Source organism: Hylaeus anthracinus, unplaced genomic scaffold (assembly GCF_026225885.1).
Source record: "Hylaeus anthracinus isolate JK02 unplaced genomic scaffold, UHH_iyHylAnth1.0_haploid 3, whole genome shotgun sequence".
Classification (NCBI taxonomy): domain Eukaryota; kingdom Metazoa; phylum Arthropoda; class Insecta; order Hymenoptera; family Colletidae; genus Hylaeus; species Hylaeus anthracinus.
The window spans coordinates 3846870-3859226 of NW_026535284.1; the positions used below are offsets into that span (position 1 = coordinate 3846870).

The 12357-nt window shown below is 41.2% G+C and overlaps 1 protein-coding gene across 4 annotated transcripts in view; it reads right to left on the minus strand.

The window, feature by feature from the left end:
* The window catches only part of LOC128893684 (probable nuclear hormone receptor HR38), a 103146-nt gene that overhangs the window by 13848 nt on the left and 76941 nt on the right, over window positions 1-12357 (minus strand). For all 4 annotated transcript variants that reach the window (XM_054154828.1, XM_054154827.1, XM_054154829.1 and 1 more), the window contains exon 2: window positions 4583-4809. In XM_054154828.1, the coding sequence (XP_054010803.1) occupies window positions 4583-4809 (227 nt within the window). The remainder of the gene's footprint in view (window positions 1-4582; window positions 4810-12357) is intronic.

The following is a 12357-nucleotide window of genomic DNA, read 5'->3' on the forward strand; positions in this document are numbered from 1 at the left end:
CTTTTTATACATTTAAGAAAAGTGTAACTGTTTAAAAATACATTCTCAGTGTTTTGTTTTGTAATTGGAAAGAATAACCACCAAGTCGTAGAATACTTTCACAGCTACAGCTCACGATACCGCTGATATTTCGTCTCTCGGATGCTTCAATGGGTAAACAACGACGGGCGATCAATTTCAACTACGAATAACATTAAATAAAATTAATATTCCTTAACAATTCTTTTACATTTCACCCTTTAGGAATTAATTCTCAAATAGTAAATCATAATAAAGATATAATTACCGAGTTCAAAGATAAATCACAAAGATGACCTTACTCCTCGACTCCTGACACCCCCGTGATCCCCCTGGACGAATTATGGTACCGGAACGTGCAATGTTTTCTGAGGGGCCAATACTTGTATTCTGTACTTCGAAAAGTGTTCACCGTGGGGGGACATCACAGGTGACGTAGTACCCGGCGCACACGCGACACATTCGAAAGTATACGTCACCGAAAGGATGAGAGAAACGCTGGTCGCGACTGTCCAGAAAGAAGAGGAAGAAAAATGCAATTGTTCACTTTTTGCGTTGTCCGGACGAAGTCGGACAGTCCTGAGAGAGCCGTGCGAGCGGCAAATCGAAGTACTCGACTGCACGGCGGTAACATTGTTCGACCACAATGGCAGCCCGTGTCGAGACATCGATGTATAGTTGAGGTGCGCAGTGAGGACGCCGGAGAAGACTAGCGAAGCCAGCCCGTATCGCGTGTTGTCTATAACTCAACGTTAGACAGCCTCGCTGAAAATTTCTACGTCGAAGCGTCGAACGAACCGCTTCTCTCAAATCCCTTCTAACGCAACGTCGATACACTCGCCGGCTGTCCCTGAACACAGTCCAATCCACGCGATTCCATTATCCTAGACGCATCGTTGTCGAACACCGACACCGATGTGTCCCGTTTCGTCCCACGATGCACCATGCTCGCGATTGTTATAAATAATACGCGTTCAACAACACGTGCCGTGAATATCCGAGTGACATTTAGCGCAAGTAGGTCTCGGGTTAACGCGGGACGACGCGATTGAGTATTAGGTATAGGAGAGAGTTCCGTAGTTTTTTTTTTCTCAGCAGAATTCAATCCCTGGTGCACAGATCGTTGATGGTTCGTTTATTGAAATGAGTAATGAATCGGAAGTCACGCTTCTCTATGATTAATCGAAGTCGAGAGAGTACGAGTGTCAGAGTTTATGTTGGGAGTAGCAGGTGTACGAAGCTCTGAGCTCTATTCACGATATTCGATCTTCGATATATAAGATTATTCGTATATCACTCTAGCAAAAATTTCGTCGAAGGCAAAGGGTCAAAATCAGGCAAAATTAGTAGGAGTAACTCTGAAATTCTTTTCATTCGTGATGTGGATACTTTCGAGTAACTATTAATTACTGATAATTCGTTATTCGAATAAATAACGTACGATTCGGAATGAACCACCAAATTCTAAGAAATTAACAAGACAGAGCTCTATTTCGCGCCTAATATCTTCGGTTTGTGTACCGACAGACATCCGAGAGGCCCAAAAATCGATGCGAAACGAAGCACGCCAAATCGATCGAGAACCGACAGGAAAATGGCACGGAAAAACGAAAACGTCTGCGAAGGTGGCAGCGACGAGAAGGTGTCAGAACGAGGAAGGGAGGATGGGGTTAGGATATTCAATTTGCCAGGTTGGTTCCGCTGTTGGGCTGACATTTCGTTCATCGCTCCCCCGAGAACCAGCGATCGAAGCCTCAGCCTTCCATGACCGCGGCTACGGCCTTCTAAACGGCCTCTTGAAAGCACCGTGTCCCCCCTTCGACCCTTCCAACACTTCCTCTAAGCAATTACGATACCGTCGCTACAAGGGTCCGCCGATTTCGCGAACCTGGCCTCCTGTTTAATTAACGCGGTGTCCCCTACTTATAGCCTTATACGTAAGTTCGATTTACCATTTTCCTTTTCTGATTTTGGTTTTCCATTATCTATTTTTATCTGCTCTTGCTGGAGATTTATTTTGAATATTAACCCCTTAAGCTACGATTTAAGCTCCAACAGCGTTGAACCAAAATGCGATGGTCATATTTGACCCGAATAATATACCACGGGTCAGGCTCGTGATACTCAGTTTTGGCCTGAATATCCGACCACGAGTAATTGTAGCTTGAGGGGTTAACAGATCCAAACTCAATTTTGTACACGCTTAATAATGACGTAAGAACGTAAACTGAGCATAGCAACAAAAATTATACATAATACTGTGAATATAAACAAGTGATCCGAATAATAGAATATACAACATTATCGAGGGCAACCCAAATAGCACACCAGGATATTGTTTTCTAATGACGGAATACACTTGTCACTCGTGGTAGACATATTAATATTAATATATTGTATAATTCGGATATATTCCATACCATTTCTGTTTCATTAAAAGTAAAAAGCTAAAGTCTGTTTTAGGAAACCTTTTAAAACCTATTTCTGTGAGATTGCACAGATCCGATGAAAAAGTTTAAATTATTTACGCAATTATTGGCAGGAGAAACAATACTAGCGATTGGAACACAAGACCCACGTTTATTTTTATAAGTTAGAGAGGGAAAATTAATAAGGGAGACTTAATAAGGATGAATATATTATGTCTATTTACGATTTCAAATAATAGTTAAATTCATCCTTACCGCAATTTCTCTTTTAACAAAAAAGCGCATACGAATCTTTTCACCTTAAATTAATATTCGATCCCTATGTACCAAATGTACTGCAAAACGAAACCCAAACAATCGCCAACAATCTCCTCTTTTGAAATTTCATTATGTTTACGACAAAACTGACTGTCGCGAAATTGGACAAAAAATAGCCTTTCCAAGTCCTGTTCTACAAACAGGAACGAATTAACGGTAGACGCTAATATTCTATGGAGAAAGACAGATCGGCTGTAGAGAAATGGCGAGTTGTACGGCGTTTGGTGTGCCAGTCGGCAAACCTGGCCTGCTGTTTAATTACGCGCGACGGGTACCTCCGATTCGCGAGAAACCAAGACGGAAAATCGGCGATGGCAGGGAAGGGATAGAAACAGGTAGGACGACACTCGAGATCCGGGTACGTGGGCAGGAATGCAGATGGTGCACGATAAGCGAGCGCAGATGACGATCAAGAACCACTGGGACGTAGGAGGGCAGATCTTGTTACGGGTCGGGCTAGACTCACCGGGGTTCGAAGTGTACGGCGTATAAGATACTGAAATAGTGAAAGTCCCGCGCAGCCTCTAACCACGAGATTCGATAATTACCAGTTCGGCTGCGCCAGACGGCATAAATTCCACCATGGCTAACAAATAGACGGTTTACTGGACTAGGGAATAGTTGAGATTGCCGCGAGAGGGGTGGAAAACAAGGTTAGATGTTGCTTTCCTGGAACTTTATTTGCGAGAATGGTTGAAACACAAACGAGATATGAATTTATCGAACGAGTCAGGTAAATGACACGAGTAGCGAACACCTTCGTTAACGAATTACGTGGATGAGAAGATGATACCTGAAGGGTACGCGAAATATACAGTCTAGTCGTTTGTAGTTTCTCACGATTCATCTTCTTATCGGTGTATCTTATATTTCCTTTGCTTCTTATTAGGTTGATGTATCAAAGCACTGGATTAGGCAGTGGCTTCTTCGTTCCTTCATGTAGCCAAGAGTGTATAGACTAAGATACAAATGGTAACTACTGACACAGTTGTGTTAATTTAAGTACATTGTATTTCAATTAAGTGATAATTCAATTACGTTGCAGTCAAATTCAAATGTTTTAATTAATTCAATTGCTAATTGCTGTAATTGTGAATCTATTTAAATTATAATGTAATTGAAATGTAATCTAATTGAAAGGCAGCTCCTTGGTTTACAACTCAGAACTCTGAAGCTGTGAAATAATTTATATATACATAATATATTCCTTTCTCAACTCTTTTCTTATTAGATAACGTATTTCATTCTATTTATATACTAATTTCTTTAAATATTAAGTGATTGCCGTTATTATCTCCTATGATATATTTTATAAGCTAGGTATAGTAAGTGTCTAAACCGGTGCATGTTTCTTTTTTTTTAATTGACGTTTAATTTTAATAATTTTATTAAGAAGTTTATTTCTTTCCGTTTGAAACCTTCACAGTAGTTCTTTTCCACCATTTATTACCCTGTCATCTGATTACCCCTTAATTCGTAATTCTGATTCAGTTACATTGTAATTTAATTAAATGATATCTCTGAGTTACAAATTACAATGTAATTGAATTATTGTACGAATAATTCATAGAGTAATTCAATTTTAATGCCGCGCAACTCTGACTACCAACATATAGCTTACTTGTTTGAAATGCAAATGATTAATGAGTAGACACGAATTCCATTAATTCTTTGGGAACAGAGAAAGAATTTTTCTATCTATTTTAACAAATATGTACGAAATATCGTTAACTTCCTCAATTTTAAGTGAAGATGCTGATGAAAACAGGGGCGGAAGGAGACAATGAGAAAACGGAAGATTGAGATTGGGAGCTCACCTGTGTCTGTAGAAGAAGCATACTTGACGCTACCGTAAAGGCGGTGGTTGTCGTGGTCGTAGAAGAATGATTTGTGCAAGAAAGAACTGGAACGGTAGCTGTCGCTGGCCGTTGCTGCCGCTGGCGGTGCGGGTGTTGCTGCTGTTCTACGTCGTTACGTGTAACAGCTACCGCACGCTGGCTACCGTTGCTGTTATCGCTGTCTCCGTTCGGTGAGTGTAGCTGCCCTGCAACAGAAACGCACACCATCGAGGAAATTCTTCATCTCGGAACCCTTCGTGCATTACGAACTCGTACACTTGGAATCGACGCTGGTTCCAAGTCTCCGAGTATTTACATTTTCAAGAATACAGTACACACGGAAGGTTCGAACACCGCCAATTCTTATCTAGTCGGGAAACTGGTCCACGGAATTTCTGGACGATAAACTCTTTCACGCCAAGCCAATAATCGAAACGGCTGGTGTTCGCGGTAAAAGTTGATAAAAATGAGGGATGAATGGGGGCGTTCGTGCAAGGTGTTCATTGAGGACACTTCAAAAGTGCTTGAAAAGCTGACCATCAAACGCAGACGTTTATTGTTCGCGATGAAATAAATCGGGTCGCGGTCCCGTTTAGAATGGAAACTTTCCGACGTGCATCACGCCGTGCTGAATGTGCGCGTGTGACCACTTCCGGTGAGAGGATGCCGTCCTCAGTCGAGGATTCTTCCGTCGATGTTTGACGCGAGAAGGAAATTTCGTTTCGCGACGGTGAGATTAGCTCGACGAGCTACGTACAATATCTGCGATACTGAGAGTGACCAGCGTCCATGGTGATCATCTCTGCGACCGATTCGACTATCCCGGAGTTACCGAGGAATCGTGTCACTCGGGCGAATTTTGCGGAATACGACCGAATTCGGACCGCCGGGGCAACGTTCGCCTGGCAGCATTCCGATGGAATTCGGAAACCACTTTCACTGTCTCGAATTCCTCTCCTCGATCGTGGTTAGTACACCAAGATTGCTCTCTATCACCGTCCAGGAACAACTTTTTGGTCGTCGAGTCCTCGTCGTTGACTGAGATCCTCGACGTCGACGGTTCGTCCTATATAGGGTTGCTCCGACACCCCGGGGAGACATGAAATCATTGGCATTTAAAATACTACCTAGCCCATTCTACGCGGACGGCCACCATACCCCCTCGATTATTATTACACGATATTATCCCTAACGCCCGAGGGATGACTACGCTCCCGTCAACAAGGTCGATGATACTCTTCCTTTTTTTTTTTCGAATTATATTCGAACGCTACGTCTGCCTAGCTAGTCCCCCACTTAAATAAAATTTAAGGAAAAAATTGCATAATAATGCACTATTTATGTGCTCTTCAAATCCGTAAGAAAAAAATTTTGCGTTCGCTCCGTGTAATGCAAACAAATTTATTTAAATGTAGGGGCTGAGTAGGCTGCCAGTACACCCCCTCCCCCACATATTACTGATAAGCAATAGTGACAGAAATAAATGCAGGATTTATGCGCTAATTATGCGCATCTCATAATCATGCTCATCATGCTCTATCGTATAATTTCGATTTTTGCGCTTCATCCCCTAAGTGACTTCCCTCTTGGTGAAAATGCAAGTTTTGTCTCGTAACTTGCTAATATTACTAAAATTTCATTATTCAACTGTACACGATAAATATTCGGTTTATGAGCTATTATATTGAAGTAACTCCAATTTTTACGCTCCATCCCTCAAGGGACTTGAAGAGCGCATAAATAGTGCATTTTATGCCATTTTTTCCTGAAATCTTATTTAAGTGGGGGGATCTAACTAGGCAGACATCTGAACGCTTCATAGACGAGCGTTTCAAAATTTTGATGCGTTCGATCCGTTATGCGTTATCCGTTTGCGTAATGTTTGATTCATCTTTGGAAAAGAATGTTGCTTGGATGTGTTTATATACATATCCACGGTAGGTACTACTACAGGGTGAGCTAATTGGAACGTTCGATCTGGGCCTTGTACTATTGTACTTGGTTCATAATTTAGTAATACAGTTAACGTAGTAATACAATAAAGAACAATATTATTACTGTTGGCAGGACTCCTCGGTAAGACTTATTTAAGCAGATCCTGCCGTAGACGCTATAAGTCATTTTAACAATCTATTCAATTACGTCGACTTATTTAGATGTAATACTAATAAACAATCGAGTAATTGAAGATTGTTCAAACGATTAAAAGCGTTAGTCAGGATCTGATGGATAAGCCTTACCGCTGGGTCTAACTAGCACATACGGTTAGGAAAACTGTTAAAAAGTAAATATTTAAAAATTATAGAACTTGGAGTTCCAATATTTTCCTAGGTGAATCGAACACCGGATAGAACAACTATTTACCTTATTTTGCAAAAAGACATTGGCAGTAGATATCTATAAACTGATCACTGGACACAGAAAATTGAAGAAACAAAAATTGATTTCAAAAGAGGGTTTCGAATTTTGTTATTAGTAAAACACAAATAATACGGAATATATCCGATATTTTAATTTCAGATGAAAGTACACATGACGACAATGTATCGTGAAAGATGACGTTCCAGTATCAATTGCTATTACGCGGTCTCGTAGTTCAAATTGATTGCAATTACTCAAGGGATAAGTTCATAGCCTTCAGAGTTACGAATTATTCCCAAAGAAGATCGTAAATATTCATTTTATAACAACAAATTTAATGTCACTTTTTATTATCAAAATAATAGCCTAGATTACACATTTTTATTAAATCATGACGCTTGAAATTTGCCTAGCAGTGAATGGGTTAAAATACAAAATCCTAAAGTCTCTTCTGAAAAACCCTTTGCATCCCCCGCTCCAAACGTAACTAGTTTCGCCCGCGATGATAAGAATGGATAAAGCGAAAACTGTCGGTAACGCGATACTTCGGTAAACAGATGCTGCGTTCCTCTTTGGAGGGTCTCTCACCCCTGCGCATCGTACGGGAAGATTCAAATCCGAGATAGTCACGGACACCTAAGTCGCCGGTTCGATTTAATTTCACAACTGCGAACGTGAACGGACCACCCAGCGGTTATCGCGTCGTAAAGCGTGCGTCGTGTCGGCGCTGGCAGCTCGTAAACGATTCCACCATGAACGAATCCGACAGGGGTGTAGAGGGTACGACTCGATTAGGTACAATAGCCACGCCGTTACGGTGAATTAAATGAGCGACAACGGGAAGAAGGAGGGCGTGTGGTACCCTCGACGACGATCCGTGCAAATCGCACATTTCGTCGAAATTGAGGTTGGATGAAGATGGAACTTCGACTGAATCACGCCTTTTTTGCACAATTGTCTAGATTTTAATAGACGTTTACTGAAGAGCTTTAGTAGAGGAATGTGATCAAAGTCGGATCTGCAACTTGTTTTGTTAAGTAGTTGCTAGTAACAAATACTCCAGCTGGGCAACGGCTTAAAAGAGAAAGAAAACTACGGTACCCTGTCTGTTTCTTAATGATAAATGGTTACCGTTTACCATTACCGTACTTTTAATAATTACATATATATTTTATATTCACATTAATAAAAGCAAAGAGATAAACAGGATATTGCGTTTTTTGTTTTGTTTTTTATAGTGGGACATTTCTACTTACTGACAGACCTATATCTACCTTGTTCTATCTGTACAGCATTGTTATGGCGGCGACTGGAATAACTACTTCAAAATACTTAACAATAAAGTAACACGTAAATTTCCATATTCGTAATTTGTGAAATCGTTTCGTCGCATCTTCTTCTCAACGATGTAATTTAATTTCTAAATTGCTAAGTGTTTATCCTTAGAGTAGAAACAACAACCTATGTGAACTGTTTTTTAACAGATTTTAAATCGAATCTTTCTAAGTCTGTCAAAGCAGCCATCGAAAATTTAATTTTATCGTTAATATTGTGACTGTTATACCAGAAAAATCAATTCTCTTTTTAACCGACTTCGTAAAGGAGGAGGTTACTTAATTCGACATGTACAATACTTTTTTTTTTAAGGTATGTTCACCGATTACGCCGGGATGTCTTGCCCAATCGAAATGAAACCTCTTGTATCTTGTAGAGTATGTCCCCTAGTTGGTCCCGTTATCAAGACATTTCGCGATTTGTCATTTTTTACCTGTTTTTTTTTCGTCCAGCTTTGGTCACTTTCCTCTAATAATTAAATGAAACGATTGATCGCATGCTGAGGTAGCCAAATATGCCTAAGTCATCCTACTTACACTTTGTCTAACAAGAAACGTTTATATTGATATGAGGTCCAGCCAGCGTGGTTATCGCTAGCTGCCTGATATCTTCGAGATATTCTTTCTACAAAGTTTACAGCCACATATTTACAATTAGAATCGCATCGAATGACTGCCAAACCAAAAGCACGAAAATTATACCAACTATTGTATGTTGCTCAGAAACTGGCGAGGCACCTACGAATTGAAAGGGAAAAGAGGGAAGAAAATTTCACTGTTCGGACCACCTCTGCTCCCTCAGGACCCCCCTTTCTTTCGAGCACTCACACTGAATAGTCGTGATCCACGATACATTGTCGGTTAAATATAAAGTGTATCTTATGCGTCTCGATCTCTTTATTTTTTCTTACATATATCTACGCCAATAATTACTATTGCTCTCTTTCTCTCTCTCTCAGTTTATCACGATATGTCTCGTTCGTCGTCTTCGTTACGCGGCAGTTCTGTACATGTAATGGATTCAGCCAATATCGCAAATACGAGTCGCTGTTACGCGTATAGCTCTCTCTTCGTTATTCGATTCATCGAGACCGTATACCGGAAGCTCCGTTTAGGCGTAGTCTCGACCGTTGCAAGAATTCCTGTTTTTGGGTTTCTTCTTACCTATGAAGCTTAACGCAACACCAGGGGATAAATCCTTACGTTCATACGTCTAGTTGTACACATCCGTGGAATGACGACGTTAAGAATAGAAACAGAATAAACATCTCCGCTGCCATTTGGGAGACCGGAATGCAAAGTGTGCGCGGGAGCGTGTCGTTGCTCGGTGAAAAGTCACATAATGCGTCGGCCTACTCTCTCCCACCTTTAACCTTTTCTTTTTCCACGGCGGTAACCTGTCGGTCGCGCTGGTAAGGTGGTCGCTGCCAATTAAGATACCTGGCTCCCAAACAATGAGCCCTATCGGACAGCGAGAATCAGCGGATCCGCGAAGGAGAGGCAGCGAGCGGCACCGATCCCACCTACGTGTGCGCATACTAGAGGAAGGAGCCTGCACCTGAGCCGCGTGCACGTGCACGGAAGGACTCGATTAACTCTACAACGCTAGCCGACAGCACCGTAGGCAGGGTAAAGGTAGCGGCAGCCAGGGTAGGGTAGCGAACGGGCGAGAAAGAGTAGGGTTAGCCGAACAGCGTGTGCCAAGTGGATTACAGCGGTATACACGTCCCTCCCACGAACCACGCCTCTCCACGTGCCACCACGTGCGGCCACGCCGGCACTCCGCAGCTTCCTTCGTTCCTTCGTCGATTTGCTCTCATGAATTAACCACTCTTTCCCTTCTCCCGTTCCTTCTTTTGCTTCCTCGTTTTGCCTCCTCGACCTCACCAGTCGGGTCCCTTGAGCCGTACGAGGCTAATGGTCAATGCGACCACGGGGTTCCGGTTAGCGATGGGATCGAGTCCATTTGAAGTATAGTTCGTTGCTCTGGAGTTGGTGAGACAGTTCGATTGGCTGTCGCGTAACAGCGACACCTTTACTCACACGCATTTTCGTTATTGGCTGCAATCCGTTACATTTACAAAGCTACCGCGTAACGAAGACGGCGAACAGGATATATCGAGATAAACCGAGAGAGCAGTAGTAATTATTGGTGTAGATATACGATACTACCGCTCATAAGTATCCGAATACTTGTGAAATGGATTATGGATTAGCATTGCATTAAAGTTGTTTAAGTACCTAAGGTACTGACCAAAATCGATTTTTATTAGTATCTTACGAAATATCTAACGTTTTTAGCTAAAAGTTAACGTTTTAAATTAAAAGTTGCATTTGTAGGCAGGAATTTTATTTCTCTATACTCATTATCAGGGTATTATTTTAATTATTAAGGGTAGAAAATAAATAATTTATTTTTTGCGGGAGGTAATTGCAAACAAGCCTGCCAGTGACACGTACCAAAAAGATCAGGAATGATGATTATTTGATGGTTATTTAGCTGACACATGTAAAAGTTTCAGAACGGTCGGAGTCCTAGAACATGGTTAAATAATTAAAAAGAAACAAACATCCCATGCGTTACGGTCCGTGCAATAGGCTGAAGGAGAATGAGACAATGGTCAGACACACTACGCGTATCGTTACAGCTATGCATACGACAGGGAGGCAACCAGTTTCAACAATTTTGTAATTAATATTATAAACTTTTCCTTAAAAGTATTCTGTTTATTATTTCTTAAACGATATCTAGACATTGTTTACAAACACGCGATGAATTGTAACTTAATTATAAATAATTAAAAATAAACAAAACTGGCAATATGAAACAAACTAAATGTCACGTGCAGGTCAACATATTGAACCTCGATGGACTCACTTTTTTATAAGCTATTAGACTGTTGTAGTGAAAATATGCAGTCCCTGTCGCATGCATAGTTTTAACTATACGCATAGTGTGTTTGACATTATCTCATTCTCCTTCAGCCAATTGCACGGTGCTTAACGCATGGGATTTTTGTTGCTTTTTAATTATTTAACCATGTTTCAGGACCCCGACCGTTTTGAAACTTTTACATGTGTCAGCTAAATTATCATCATTTCTGATTTTTTTGATAGGTCTCACTCACACGGTTGTTTGCAATTACCACCCGCAAAAAATACATTATTTATTTTCTATCCTTAATAATTAAAAAAATAACTAAATACTATGAGGTTCTGTGTTTGCTTCCAGCTTTTCTTTCTTGACCCAGCCGGATCGCTATAGCGCTGGGATTACGTCCGTGTAGAGTACCTGGAGTACAAGATTAATAATCAGGACTACACGATTGAACTTGATTCATGGTGCACTATGAGTCGCGAATAACACACAGTTCAATCTTCTGTTTTCTCCTTTTCCACCTCGACCTCGTCAAACGAGTCTCTCGCATCGTACGAGGCTAATGATCACCGTGGCAAGGGTCAGCGATGGAATTAAGCCTACTTAGGCTTAAGCTCTAGGATCTAGTCGGAAAGTAGCAGTTACTAAAAGAATTACCCATGTACGTAGGATTCTCTATACGATGTTACCTGTGCTGCATCCTAAGTCTGCGTCTATAGTCAAAGACACCTCGGCGCAGACAGTCTGTCTAACTTGCTAAAAATGGTACGCCGGAGGTATTTGCGATACATGGCATTCAAGATCAACGAATTTACGCGTTACTATGTCGATTATGGTGCGGTTATGGCGAAATTGAGAATCAACACTCTCGAGCACGTAAAGTAGCCTATGTTTGCACGTGTATTGCTGCAAGCTACCGTGAAATCATTTGGAAACCACGCCTAAGATCGAACATCCACGTAGCGGAAGGAGAAACTAGCATTGTCGCAGCTAGCAGTGTAAACACGAAGATTCTCCTGTTTTGCGCAACCGAACGCAGGAATTCTGCCGATTCTAGGGTTACGCAAGAAACCTGTAGTCGACGATATCTCGAGAAAGCAGCGTTTCTGTTTAAATGGCAAATCTAATCATTCGAAATCAAAAAATCAATTTCATTGCATTCGCATAAAAATATCTTCGTT